Below are 15,821 nucleotides of genomic sequence, written 5' to 3' on the forward strand. Positions count from 1 at the left end.
AACAATTAACATAAAGCTTTCTGTGTCTAACTCTAAAGCAAAGAGAGGTCTATCTGAGACTAGAGCACAAAGAAATGAAAGGAAGCCACATGAAAGGCGGCCCACACAAACCAACACATTGGTGATTAATTTCTTCATCGTTTCGCTGAGGTGAAATCTCTTTCTTTATCGTCACAGTTATGACTGCATTTTGTCCCCTCTTATAAGGGACACAGTGAATCCGCGTCAATTTAACTACACATTTGCACAAAATTGTACTCTTCTCTGAGTTACAAATGCATAAATCATTGATAAACCTACAAAGAACTCGAGGCCTTGAATTAGTGTTAATTAATTTCTGAAAGTGTATAGACTAGGAACCAGATGTGTACACTTTTCACTGCATGTGTACAATATGTATATGATACAAATGTATCTGCATCAAAATGTACCAAAAGTAAAAGTACCCTACACATTTTTCTCATTAAAAGTTTTCAAATGTAGGCTATTAGACCAGTAGACAAGTAGACCTTGTGAGCTTGTAGATCCGCTGTTTTCAAATGGCCGAAATGGTCACTGTATACGTCTTGTAATAATCAAAATCTATGAAGTCATTTGTAAGGAATATTTCAAATAATTGTAGTGGCGTAAAAGTACAATATTTGCCTCTGAAATATTGTGTTGTAGAAGTATTGAAAAATAAATTGTACTTAAGTACAGTACTTAAGTAAATGTACTTACCGGTAGTTACTTTACACCACTGCAACGGTGTTACACAAAAATAGCCGATCTACAAGCTCACAATGCGTTGCATCACGGGCCATGGCGCATTCAGGTTGTAGATCTGTTATTTTCACAGAATGTTTGCCTGTTTTCGCTGCATGTTCATCTATTATTATAACATGCCCAGAATAGGGACACTATGGGTTCACGTCATCCGAATGGGGTGAGTCATGTCAGCATGTAAACCATCTATGAAGTCCAGTGAACTGTGGCAGCTCTATCAGACGGAATGTCCTGGCCTCCCAATACATTTTTACCTTGACATATTTCAGCACCAAAAAAATGCTAAATCATCTCCCGTCTCTGCTAAAGTTCACGGTGTCTAGTTTTAATTGAGAATTTGTCGGGCAAAGCGTGATTATTGATGGGGTTTATGGTATTTTCATCATCAGAATTAACAGTGCCATGAATGCAATATTTTTTGCCTTTCACTGCACATGAAATGGCCTGGGTTATAACAATGACTCTGTGTGTGTGTGTGTGTGTGTGTGTGTGTGTGTGTGTGTGTGTGTGTGTGTGTGTGTGTGTGTGTATGCGACTGTGCGTGTCTGTGCGTGAGTGTGTGTGTGTCAGTCTTTCTGTCTGTCTCCATGCATGTCATCTCTCTAAGTTCATTCCAGTGAGTGTTTTACTGGCATGACACATGCATTCTACATGCTGCCAAAGCAGAAGGTGTCAAAATCAATTGCAGAGTCCCACTCGCTAAAGCACAAATATAATGAAATATCAAGCGTAGCACAGTTTAAGTATATACAGTGTTACAATGCTCATCAGGAAGAAAAAGTGCTGATACCATGCGTGCGTGCGTGCGTGCATGCGTGCGTGCATGCGTGCGTGCATGCGTGCGTGTGTAGTGCAAGTACGTGTGTGTGAGAGAGAGCGTGAATGGGGCGGTATACCTCTGAACTTGAGGTATACTGCGCAAACTTTGTCAGTGTAAAGAAAAGCACTCCTACGCTTTAATCAAAGATGTCTCTCACAATCTAACGAGGGAGAATATTCCACCTCAATTAGCCCCTGAAGCAGCACTAGTGTCACATAATATCAAGACAATCTCTGCCCACTGAAATAAATGTCTGGGGACATTTATAGGCATACAGTCACAATTATTACACCGTTGGTTTCGGGCAGAAAGAAACCTCTTATCTCCAAGTTCTATCTTTTCATGTCTTTCTGTAAATTAATGCCATACTTAGTTCAGTGCAGGTTTTCAACCCTTTTTGTATCAAGGCCCATTATTTATTCAGCATTTGAGCCACGGACCACCATTTGATGAGATTTAACCTCTCAGACCCAAAAATGTTTTATTGTTCGTTGGATAGGATTTTATCCACAATTCCATGCTGTATTGATGTTGGTACGATAGGAGAGATAACAGGTAAATGCCATGTTGATCAAAAAAACAATTACTGGTTCTACAGTCTCTAATTGTGTATGTAGACTTCTTGTAAGTTAAGTAATGCAAATGTTTAACAATAATTTAAAATGAAGTTAAAGAGGGTCCGTTTGGTTACCAACTCTCCATCATTTAGCTGGGGACCACCTGGATCCCCCTCAAGGACCACTGGTTGAAAACCACTGCCATACATGATCATGATCACACTACACTACAGTGTCACACAGAAGCATCAAAAGCTCCAAACGGGGCTCAAAACCACACGTATAACTGCTACATAATATGAATTGATATGATCGCAATGACTCTTTCATGATCGATCTTCAAGGTCGTCTATATACGGGCATTTGCAAGCTCACAATGCATCGCTATGCAACGTGTGGTGAGCTTGTAGATTGGTTATTTCCAGTGATGGAAAAAGTATACTCACATATTTTGTTACTTAAGTAAAAGTATCAATACTGCAATGTAGAACTACTCCGTTAAGTAAAAGTACAGTAATCAATCAAATGGCCGAAATAAATAAAAATACAGTACAGTACTTAAGTAAATGTACTTAGTTACTTTCCACCACTGGCTATTTCCACAATTTGTTAAACAATTGTTGAGTATACAATTAACACTCTGATTGTACTGTGCGTGCTCTGTCTGTCCTTCACATCTCTCTCGCCCTCCTCCCCATCTGTCTCTTATTGTAAATGATCAAGTAATGCTTATTAAGACTTTAGACATAAATGCCCAATGTGGTTGCAAACTTTGTGATGAGCTTTTCGGAAAAGGATTGTTCTGTGCTGGGAAATAATTAAAATGTTTTTATCATTTCTTTCATTGCTCAATTTTATGAGGGCATTGTAGCATAGCTCTCGCTCTGTGTGTGTGTGTGTGTGTGCAGTGTGTGTGTGTGTGTGTGTGTGTGTGTGTGTGTGTGTGTGTGTGTGTGTGTCAGAGGGCATGGAGTTGTGCATTTGTGTACGTGTGTGTGCGTGCAGTCACAATAAAATGTTCCAATGAATGATTGTGACGTCCACGGTCAAACCAGGATACTAATAAAGACGGCACAGATACAATTTGTCCTCTCCTCAATCTCTTTCTATTTAATTTGACCTTATTCAACTCATCTGACAATCCACCCCCTGCACACTTCTCATTTTTCTTTCTCTGTGTCTACTTTGTGTCAGCCTAACACACGACTTTAGCAGAACGTGAAAAATTAAACGATGCACAGATCTCCTCTATTCTCTCCCCATTGTGGGAACACAGCCAGGCAAAACCACAAAAACATTTAGGCAACAAAAAGACACAGACTAATTGCTTTTTGTCGAACAAAACAAGGCTACTGAGAAATTGCAGTACGCGCATGCACCACTAAACGGCAACAGGAGGACAATCTGTGCTTTTTTTCTTTTTTAAATAAACATAACATTGGTTTCTGTAATGAAACAGGAGTGCATGCGATCCTTCGTAAATCTAAGCCCTCAAGTTCCCAATCAAGCGTCACTTCGCTGGAATACAGTCTGTGGATTTGCTCTTTAATGTGAACCCACAAAACAAATCATGGCTGACGGGCAGAAACCTCTTATGTCCAAACGGTATTTACCTTTTTTCCCCATAAATGCTCTAGTTCATCACACTAGTGACACTATACAGTGTGGATACACTGAATCCTGAAAAGTAATGGTTTTCGACATATGAGGTTTCCAACCAACAAGATCCTATTTCCTATAATATCAGCCTCTCCCTAACGAGGAAACATTATTGCATCATAGAAGAGCCTAAGAGAATATAGCCAGGTCATCTACAAGCTCACAATTTGTGTATCAAAAGCAACGGCATGCAGGTCCCCTTCATCCAGCAGCATATCCATCCCTACAATCCCTCTAGCAGTCTTTTGACTGAGCATATCAGGCCTGACACGCTGCAGCTCAGCCCTAAACTCAGTATGGCCACGTCCTTGACTTTGTCCTTGGAGGTGAGGCGGCTCCACCTCAGCTGCAGGTGGAACAGACAGGGCAGTATGAGCGTCATGGCCGCCCCGGTCACGCTGCCCGTCAGGCCCATGAGGAGGGAGAAGCGAGGGACCAGCAGGGCAAGCAGAAAGGACGTCACCAGCAGGGCACCACGGAGCACAAGGCCAGCGTAGGACACAGCTCCACCTATATGTGTGGGGTGGGATGGCACACTGGGACCTGTCGGACAGACGATACCAGCATGCAACTATATGTAGCTCCAAGTTATCACAACAGAAAATAGAATCACTGACACTGACAATAGGCAATCTACAAGCTCACAACGTGTCACAGTGGCATGCGTTGTGAGTCTGTGACTGCTTTTAGATCGTTAATTGTCGGTGCACGAAACCAAGTATGAAAAAATGTATTAGTAGTAGTGATCTACTTGTCTTCAAGTACTGTGTTTGTTTATGTTTTATTCAACTTTATGAGCTGCAGTTACTGTAGCCCATAATGTTGCTTTGTTTCAAGCCAAAGACACGGTGGCAGACTGAATAATATGCACTGAAGCGACAACAATCACTTCCATCAACTTGATGTTCAACAGGCACAATAGTAATAATAATCACATCATCATCATTTTTCGACCACGGTCGAGATCATGGATTTCACAATGCCACGCCAGACTTCCCGGTCTTTCATTGCCATCCCCAGTTCCTGCTTACTGATGCGTGTGTCCTTAGCGATGACATCAGGGAACGACAGTTTTCTATCTCTGGTCAGCTCTGTAGCATTGGCCAGCAAACTGTGTTCTTCTGGATCGGACTAGTGAAGAAACACGGGGAAGGTTGCCGTATATTAGAGTAGTCGACGAGTGGCTCTTCCAAGAGAGAATTTGCGCTCACATTAGACGGCGGGTGTAAGTGCCATCCAGCCGTTTCAAAAATCTCTTTGAAAGTGTCAATATCTTTACTTTGAACCTCCCAGTTGGATCCCAGGCTCCCCCAGAGTTAGTGTCAAAGTGTTTGCTTGTAGATAGGCTATTTTCGAATAGCCAATACTTTGGCTATTCGAAAATAGCCTATCTACAAGCTCTCAACACAATTGGCTATTTTTTACAATGTTTGAACGTTACATTTAAAAAGAATAACAACACAAACCTTCACTTATGCAGGTCCCTGGCATGATAGGGGTTGTACAAATATACAGTATATATATTTGGCAACATATCTATCAATTTGGGTGTCCTTGACATGAACATGTTTGAGAAACACTGGTGTAATTGTACCTGTGAGCAGACAGGTGTGCAGTATCTCAGCGGCGGAGTAGAAAGGCAGGGGGTAGGACAGCAGGGCCTTGGCCAACAGGCAGAGGTTGACTAGGGGTCGGAGGTCGGAGGGCAGGTTGTCTGTGATGACCTCACCAGTCCCCTGTCCCCATGTCAACACGGCCTGGAGGAGGAGGAGGAAGACATCAATCAAGCAGGCCAATTAACGACCCGTTAATCAGTTTGTCCCACATGTCTGTTCATCAGTTCATTAGTTCACCTGGCTGGTCAATCATTTGTTTTGTCCATCCATCTATCAGTAACCTTATGTCCGGGCTACACTGGGAACGGAACGGAATCGTACCAGGGTACTGCGGAGAGTTCCGTATTTACTGTTTATTTTCCTCTGAAGGCGAGGGGAAGGGCTGCGTAACATACAGCACGCACCGCACCTGCACTCGGTATAGCTGGGTTCCATTGATTATAGCATACCATTGCAGACTCCACGCCAATTCCGTCCCCAGTGTAGCCCAGCCCTTAGTGTCCCTATTCTGGGCATGTGATAATAGGCAAACATTCTGTGGGAAAAAAGGCTTAATTTGTGTGAAGTGAGGCGTGCTTTTTATCATGACGATGATGCATGATGATGATGTATTGACTCAACTTGACATCATATTTAGTTAATTTTGCCATTGACTTGAATGGGAATGGGGGGGGGGTTAATATGGAATAGACACACGTTGCCGTTTGAGTCGCTAACCAGTAGAGTGAACGTGGTCTTCATGACACAGGCGGCAGCGTGGGTCCACTGCAGCATGCTGGTGAACTGCCCACTGTCCGCCATACTGGCCTCTATGGAAGGCAGGAAGATCTGCGATGTGTAGGAGAAGACCATCACGCCGACGGACACCACAAAGTCCTCCGGGTCCACGGACACAGACAGACAGGACAAGGACCAGCGACTGGCCTGGCTCACACAGTACAGCATCACCAGCACACTGCCACGTAACACACAGACACAGTGGTGGAAAGATTACTCACATATCTTTACTTCAGTAAAAGTATCAATGTGATTTGGGGTCCTAAGGATGAATACAAAATGAATATCAACATCTTAAAACCAAAATGTTGAATTGTGTGTTAGAGCTCACCTGCCCTTTTGATGTAAATCAAAATGGGGGGTAACTACCTGTCAGTGGGGAGTGTTGGCTGGGAGGAGGAGTAGGTACGTCCTCTCTGGGAGGGGGGGGGGGGTAACTACCTGTCAGTGGGGAGTGTTGGCTGGGAGGAGGAGTAGGACTAAGGCCCTATACGTCCTCTCTGGGGGGGGGGGGGGGGGGGGGTCTACTACCTGTCAGTGGGGAGTGTTGGCTGATGAATGAATATCAACATCCTAATACATCCTAATATTGGGGGTCAAATTATGACAGGGGTCAAAAAACAGACGCAGTACTACCTGTCAGTGGGGACTGGGGAGTGTTGGCTGATTTGGAAGTAGTTGTAAAACGCTATGAAATACCACAAAATATGTGTCAAAACCTTCAAATAAAAGGCTATTTTAACTAATCTGTATGGCAGAATAATTCATAAACAACACAACTGCACTGGTTGGATCCAGTTGTCTTCCTGCTCTTCTATTGAGGCGTTTAGATCGTGCTGTTGGGGTAGGACCACTACTGGTCAACAAGAGATATTGCATGAAGCGTAATATCTCCCCTTCCCAAAAAGGCTTTCCGTCTTCACTCAGCAAAGTTGTGGCGCTTGCGCGGGAGACCCGGGTTCGGGTACGACATAGCTTTAACCACTTGAAGCCTAGCATCCATATTCTGAAGCGCAACATACGCCGACAATAGTGGGGACAGTAGAGGGGAAAAAGAAGTACAGAGCCAAAGGTCAAGTTTGACGAAGTATTGAGGGTTTACGTGGTTATAACTGCTTCACCTTATGACTATGTGAGCCAGGGAACAGAGCAGGCTGAGTGTAGACACTGGTCTGAGGTTAGTGAGCAGCAGACAGGGCAGCACACACGCCAGAGTGAGCAGCGAGCACACAGATCTGGGAACAGCCATGCCTGACAGACTGTCCCACAGCAGACTGTTGGACACCAGCAGGTACAGAGTACAGGTCATCAGCAGCTCTATGATCTGGAGTGGACACACACAGACAAGACAAGACAGATGGAAACCTTACATTCATTAATTATTGTCTCCGACCAGCCGAAGGCTGTGTGTTTGTGTGTGTGTGTGTGTGTGTGTGTGTGTGTGTGTGTGTGTGTGTGTGTGTGTGTGTTTGTGTGTGCGTGCATGTGCGTGTGCGTGTGTGTGCGTGCGTGCCCATCTGTCTGTGAACAGCTAATCTCTGGCACCTCCATGGATGCCAGAGCAGAACGTCTGCCTCAAACTTTTCAGATGTTATAGCGCCACCAGGAGGCTGTTTTTTACTCCTACAGATTTTGTCCAAACATCACGCAAATCAGTACAGTCTCCATAGATGTGATGTGAGTGTGTGTGTGTGTGTGTGTGTGTGTTTTACCTGGGCCACATTCACCACCCATCCCCCCAGTCCAGCCAACTTTGGGCACAGTGCCTGGCAGCATGCCTCCGCTATGTCCTGGTAGCTGTGTCGGACTCGAACCCTCGACACCGGCCCAGAACCAACACTGATAGAAGGAAAATTATATATATATATATATATATATATATAGTTCAAATGCAAATGTTGGTTTCAACCTTTTTGGTCCTATTCAATTTTGTGATTAATCAATGAAACTGTGGCAGGGTATTCATTTATTCTAAACTTACACTGCCATGTCACAGTACGTCCACTACAACGTTAACATTCTTGCATACCGGTATGTCAACTGAAAATCCTTCCATAAATTATCAGAAATAATTATAACAAAATAGCACTGATGGAAACACAACACAATAACGTTTGTTATTTAATTAATGTTTAAGATTTAGTAGAAATTAATCTTTCAAGTGTCTGCCTGTTAAACTAAGGTCAAGAGAAACAAAACAGAATAGAATAGAACAGGGAAGTAGACCTGTACTCTTCGTACAGACAGGACACTAGAAGCTGGCCAGTGTGGTTACAGATCCAGGCTGACAGGACCAACACCAGCAGTCCCACATAGCCTGAATGGACCAACGCATAGGGAAGACCCAACACAAAGATACCCTGCAAAGGCCAAAGACAGCAATGGACACAGAGAGAGAGAGAGAGAGAGAGAGAGAGTGAGAGAGAGAGAGAGAGAGAGAGAGAGAGAGAGAGAGAGAGAGAGGAAGAAAAAAATATATATATAGTGAACAGGTTAATGGAGTTTGTTTTTTAAGTCACACATGTGCATGCCACGATAATTTAGCAAATATAATTGTTATTTTTTGTTGATTGTTTTAAGAAATATAGTTTTTCCTGTGAGGCACAGGACTTGTTTTAACTAATTGGTAGTTTGTAAAGAAAAGAGGAGAGTAGAGGACAGGAAAGTAGAGGAGAGGAGAGAATGCTGGAACTCTTGTGGTTTTGGTGTCTGAACAAGATACTGGCTGTGAGAACTATGGGAGTGCATCACACACTTTCAAGTGAGTCTTTTGTAACCATTGTCTGTTGAACATATGCATATTTTGACCTTGTGTGAGTCACTGCCTGAAATGAAAAGAGTTTGGGAGAAATTTGACATCGAATTGTCTAATTTCCTCTCTGCCATTCTCTGTAATTCTCTTGCTCTCTGTTTATTTGCCAGCTTATTCCTCACTGACTCGTCTGAGCACAGCCTGGCTGGGCTCCCAATTACAAAGCTCCACGGAGGTAAACAAACCATGACTGGATGGCCAAGAAGAAGTAGAGCAAGAAGACGGAGCCAGAAATGACAAACAAGGAAAACAAAGAAGGAGACCATGAATATGATGATGGATTTTGTACTTTACTTTTATTAATTGACTGATCGTGTAGATCTCTGGAAGTGAACCACTCCATCTTTCTATAGACCCCCAGATCTAATTTGTGTTCAGCATCTTTAAAGACAGTATGTGTCTTTATTTTTAACCGCCTCAAGATTGATTAATCCACCATTTGTTTTTTCTAGCATGTGGAAATAGAAATACATAGAGTTAAAGACAGCAATCTGTTCCTTTGGCTTAAGTCGGGTCATACGGAAGAATGACGAGGGATGCTGCCATACCTACATTCGGTACCCTCTTGATGCTGTAGCCAGTACCTAAGGGTTTGACACTCTTTCTTCCCATCCCAGCTGTCCAGGCATGGGAAGGAGATTTGTCATGGCACCCCCCTTCCTCTGGTGTGCATCTCTAGCAGAAGGGAACCCTTGCCGACGTAACGGCTGTTTGGTACCACCGACAGAAGACGAGAACCCTGTATATTGTCGCCTGCTATATATATATATATATAATATGCATATAACGGCAAAATTGGGAGAGAAAAAGGGGTAAAAAATAATTGCCTGCTCTAATTTAAAGAAAAAGAAGCGATGGGCGCTGATGGAGCGCTTGTTTATAACTCTATGAACTAGACAGCGACGGAGGCCCACCGCCTCAAGCTAACTTGAGCCACGGGAGACACCACCGACCGAGCTAAAACGAGCAAGTTTCTGTGTCGAACGTTGCAAAGCGATAGGCAGAGAATAGAAAATAATGTTCTGGCGAGAGCGTTTTCCTCATAACCGCACCCTACTAGTAGTAGCCAGCGCTGTAAAACAAGTGTCCCAACAGCGCCCATCGACTTGCAGGCTCCGCAAATATATATATATTTTTTACCTGGGCCCTACCATAGAAAATTTCACCCTTGTGAAGTGAGGGGTGCTCTTATCATCGTACATCATCATGACGTAACATATAGCTGAATATAGCGCCCCTCAAAAAAGGTAGATGCCTCATTGGCCACTGCAGTATCAATTAAATCCAAGGGACCGAACGTCCCCTTCCGTTACACATGTGGAAGCTTCACAAGCTTCCGCTATGCTTCGCAAGGAATCTCGGGAAGTTTTTGGCTTCAACAGAGACACGTCGGAAAAGCGTCTACATTTTTACGCCACTTACAGCTGGTCCGTTATTTAACAATAAAACAAAAGGTGACCTAAATGAATTTGAAAACACCCATCCTATATGGTACAGGGGAAAGCAATCAGAAACCGGGGCTAAGGCCAATACAATCAGCACAAAAAACAATTATAATCAACTTAAATCCCAATCTTTTTACAGGGAGAAGTAAACAATACCACCCTCTGTATATAGAGGTAAAAGGCAAATTAAAGAACAGTATCAAAATGCACCTCCCCTACTCAGTATATGTGCAAACATAATGGTGATGGAGAGGGCATCTAATTAAAAAGCCACTACGAATGAGAGTAAACATGGCTGCCTTTCAGCTCAATTTAATATTGAGAGTGATTACTTGGTAATCATACCCAAACTTTTCTTTAACTTACCCCTGAGGGAAAACCATATGAAGCAAGCGCTATGCAAACAACACTTATCCGAGGCTGCAAGCAGCAGTAATTGCTCAGCACCAGGTGCAACAAATTAGGCTACTTGAATGAAAAGAAGACTTTAACACAAGAAATGAAACCTCTACCATTTAAATTCAAGGCTCATCACCAAAGGAAATGTGTGTGCAATCCCCTGGGACATGAAGCATCCAACTTCTAGTGGAGACCCATAGTATAGGGCTGCACTTGACTAAAGACATTCTGATGACATTCTATGACAAACAGTTTTATGGAGAACTTTGGTCCAAACAACACACACGCGCGCACGCACGCACGCACGCACGCACGCACGCACACACGCACACACACACACACACACACACACACACACACACACACACACACACACACACACATTCCTTGGTGGCAGGGCTGTCATTTTTATTAAAACGATGAATAATAAATAAATTCCTCCCATATAATTACCGGTAATTAAAAGAAAGTGGTTTGCTAAGGTTAAATTAGATTTTTTAATATCTTTAATTTTAAAGATGCCTTTTTGGAAAATCAACCAATAAGAGATTTGTTTATAAACACTATTCTTATCACAGACAGTTCAATTAATGCAGGTGGCAAAGAGCCAACTCCTACCAAAGCTAACCAACAGTCTAATCTGTAATGAAGAGACTACTCAGACTACTTCATTAACAACCAGGGTGGAAATCCAAACTGATTTTCATAATATATCCTAGGCAATAGCCTGGGGAGCTGGCTTTTTTCCTTTTTTTACTCATTTGATTTGGTGCAAGTTCATTCTCTAATAAATATTATACCAAGCTGGCACAGAGACAGACATAGGCTACTGGCATCAATCAGTAAGTCACTCATCACCAGGGAATGTATTTTCATTGATGAATGGTACATGAGATTGTTTATTCTGCATCTTTTGCAATCACTCAAAGGATTTGAACTTTCAAGAAAATCTCCGGCTCTCTCTCTACATGAAGGCAATGCTACATTGCTACAATAGGACTATATGACGGATGGAGGATTGATTACTTGTCAACAATATGTGGCATTTGCCACACTGATAGCAAGACGTAGAATATTGTTGGGATGTAAATCCCCAACTCATCCCCAACTCATCCTTCTATGTAGCTTACTGGCTTAAGGATATTATGGGGTTTTTAAAATTGGAAAAAATAAAGTTTACAATTAGAGGTTCAACAGAAAGGTTATTTTCTAGCTGGCAACCATTTATCACCTATTTTGAGAATATGAGAGTACTTCTGACAGACAATTTATTTTTTGCTTTCTCATAATGAGGGGGGGGGGGGGGGGGGGTTCCAGACCCACAGGAACGTTCCGGCGAGCCGCCCCGCGTCCGAAACGGTTGAGAAATGACAGAGTTACCGTGTGGTGGTCCCTGTACTGTACTGTACTGTCACTGTACTGTACTGGCACACCCGAAAGCATCATATATACAGTTAATATGTGCATGTGTGTTTGTGTGTGCGTTAGGTTGCCACCCACCCACACACAGTGACACACATAGCTCCATAAGGGAGTGGTTGCACCACTCAATTATGACGATAACTGTGGGGGGAGAGATGGGGTGAGGGAGAAAATTGAGAAAAATTGTATGTTCAAACTGTTTTAAATTGTTGAAACCTGCTACCAATAAACATATATTTAAAAAACAAAACAATATGTGATAATGTACAGCCATTAAATTGGATGACGCTGCTTGACTTGAAGCAGTAGGCTACAGTTGCTACGGTACTTTTTTAGCAGCTACTAGCGTGTTGTGAGCTTGTAGATCTGCTATTTTCACAGAATGTCACATTTCTCTTTTGGGTCTCGAGCCAGACATTTTGCAAAAACATAAGATTACAATTACAATAAATTGTTAATATCTGTAATCTGTATTACTGTAATATTATTTGCTAAAGCCTTTTATCCAAGGAAGAAATAAGTGATTATATTATTGCAAAGAGGTAGTGTTGTACTGTTTATAATTGTAAAGTGATCAGTATTCTGTAAGACATTTTCCAAACTATGAGATATAAGCTGTTGTTTTGGCAGGGACCCCAGTCTCTGGGGAAAACTGTCAAAACAGACAAACCAACAAACTGGCACATAGACAGACAGACTAGCATCAATAAACAACCCCAGGAATAATTATGCCAACGTGCTGTAGCATACAGTACAGAATGTCATCTTGCATGTGGATTTAATGATCCAGTGATCAAAATCAGGTTGTTTACACAAACATGACACAAATTGCTTTCAATGTAAATGCATTTCTGTAAATGCTTCTCAATTCCCGCTAGAAATGCGTGCATTTGCGTGTCTGTGTGTGTGTCTGTGTTTCTATCTATCTATATGAAAGTGTGTGTGTGTGTGTGTGTGTGTGTGTGTGTGTGTGTGTGTGTGTGTGTGTGTGTGTGTGTGTGTGTGTGTGTGTGTGTGTGTGTGTGTGTGTGTGTGTGTGTGTGTGTGTGTGTGTGTGTGTGTGTGTGTGTGTGTGTGTGTGTGTGTGTGTGTGTGTGTGTGTGTATGCTATAATGAACCATAATGTCATAATGTATTCTCTATGGACACAGACACTGGTCCATTACACGTCCATTATTCAATTTTCAGAGACAACTGTTTGAATATGGACGAACATTTGCAGCATAATAAGCTATTAGCATGACTATATACCATCAGAACACACTGTCATTTGATCCATTCTTGATGTAATTGTGAAATGTAGCGGTGGCCATACTCTATGGGATCAGATCAGTGTGCTGGTTTCTTTCCACATGTACTCTCAGCTTGGCAGCTAGCCCAATTGATGTGTGCTTATTTTCCCCTACAAATGTACGGTGAAAATACTGTATCACTGTCCCCGACTGGTGTGACACAAGATCAGAGACAGGCGTTGTATACAGTATATACAGTTACGTATGTTGCGATGATGCCATCTGTGTGCTTACCTGTATGGCGTTGGTGACATTCCAGCCTGCCTCCCAGGTGCTGAGAATGGGAATGGGACTGGTTTCAGAGTCAGGTCTCCAGGCACATCTTGGAAGTCCCTCTTCGTGTGGATCTGTGGAGAGGATGGAGGATCCCTCGAAACCTCTCTCCTCCCCTTTCTTTGCTGCTCTCTCCTCACGGCTCGCCAGTCTAGGAGCCAAGCTGTGTGGGGTCTCCTGGGAAGTTCTGCTGCTCCTCACAGCTGCCTTTTTGTTCTCTGTGTGGTCCAGATCCACCTCAGATGGTGTCTGGTACCATTTCTCTCTGACCTCTCTAGCCCGCCGGTATGATGTCTTCTTCTTATTGGATTGGTTCCTGTCGGGTATGGCTTTGTCCGTGTGGGTCAAACTGCAGCCTCTTCTCTGCATGGGGTGGACCTCAGCGGAGGGTGGCGTTCCTTCGCTGTAACTTTTAGTTTCGTCGAGCCCAGCGGGGTCCTGGAGGAAGACAGCCGATGATGTGGTGCTGGTGCCAGGCCCGTTAAAGGTGCCGTCAGTGACGGCCTCTTTAGAAGGTGGATTCTCCTGATCAAAGATGCTGGTGAATCGATCCTCACCAGGAGATGGTCTGTCCTCTACTGTGGTTGCAGTTAGCTTTTCTAAATGGACGAGACCCGGGTCTTTTTCACTGGTAGATGTCCTGGCGGCTCCGGAGTCACCAATGCCCAGCTCATGCATCCGGACTAGGACATGTTTGTCTTCTGTAGCTGATACTGTGGTGGATCGTGTGTCCTTTGAATTAGCCATGCTCACAGGTGTAACAGTGTTTAGAGGCAGCATGCTGTCCTCTACATAGGTTCTGTTCAGCTCATCTCTCTGAGTCAGAACCAGCGTCTCTTCATCCCCCTGAAAGAACCTGCCCATGTAAAATCAGCTATTAAAGAGGATTCTATATAATAGAGTGTTTGTTCAGTAACAGGGGTTTTATCCAGTCAGGAGAGAGAATCCCACAATCCCAGCTTCAATTGTAAAGTGTTCCAGTTCCAATTTTGGCTGCTCAATTTTTCTGTTTCATGGCTTACGAATCCAGTTGTTTATCCTGTATATGTTCTCTGCTCTGCATGGATAAAATTGGTATCCCAAATGAAAATGTATTTTCTGTTCCCCTGTTAATCACTTTGTAGTCTATAGTCATTAGCCATGATCAGAATATAGAGCTATTTAATATTATAAAAAAACACACCACTGTATGTAACCACATGAACTCTATCTCCTCTATTCTGGCGCCAACGTTCTGTAAAATTACTGTAGCAGATCTAGTGCACAAGAATAGAGCCTAATTACTAGCCGTGGGGGGCTCAGGTCAATGACATATTAACACTGAGGGTTTTGCGGTCAAGGATTCCATTCCAGTTGTGAAAGGATTCAAAAAAATAAACTATCATCTCCAAGCTGCAAAGAAAAAAATATCATGAAAGAATTATGTTCTGTCATTCACAACCAAACATTATTTTCTACGGACAATGCCTGCTAAGATGAATGGTCTCCAGAATCTCTTGGCTGCATCTGAATAGAGTATTTGGATCATTTGGGCACAATGTGTCCACACTCATATTCACAATGACAAAATGACTGTGTGGTTGACGTTCAGGCTTGTTTGTCTTGATTCGATTGGACGTCAGCAAATATACAGAGGGGAGTTCACTCAATTGCATGAATATAAAATACAAGAAAAAACATCTAAGTTATAAGTGTATATAACAAAGTGTAAATGTATAAGTTACTGATGCAATACAATTTACCTTGCTTATTGTAAGTCACTCTGGACTATAGCGTCCATATACTTATTGATGTAGCTGAACAACAAAATTCACAATAGAATATGAACCACTTTCAGCCTATACTGTCATTCAACAATCTTCAAACTTTTTTGAAATGTTAAACTTAGCCTATTTATTTTTCATTTTTCAAACATAGCACAAATATCAGATCTATTTTGTGTGACAGGTCATGCAATGAATCATAAAATAGGGCTTAAATGGTT

At 42.7% G+C, this 15,821-nt stretch overlaps 1 protein-coding gene across 1 annotated transcript; it reads right to left on the bottom strand.

Annotated features, from left to right (window-relative positions):
• Positions 1-4,024: 4,024 nt before the first annotated feature.
• On the bottom strand, positions 4,025-14,701 carry LOC308334599 (vesicular inhibitory amino acid transporter-like; the record flags this gene model as incomplete). The annotated part of the gene is made up of 7 exons (XM_080791402.1): positions 4,025-4,344; positions 5,396-5,558; positions 6,135-6,372; positions 7,316-7,518; positions 7,907-8,033; positions 8,427-8,554; positions 13,799-14,701. 7 exons carry the CDS (start codon positions 14,699-14,701, stop codon positions 4,025-4,027), a joined length of 2,082 nt encoding a protein of 693 aa, XP_080647528.1.
• Positions 14,702-15,821: the final 1,120 nt, after the last annotated feature.

Source organism: Protomyctophum bolini (genome assembly GCF_963924005.1).
Source record: "Protomyctophum bolini genome assembly, chromosome: 19".
Lineage (NCBI taxonomy): Eukaryota > Metazoa > Chordata > Actinopteri > Myctophiformes > Myctophidae > Protomyctophum > Protomyctophum bolini.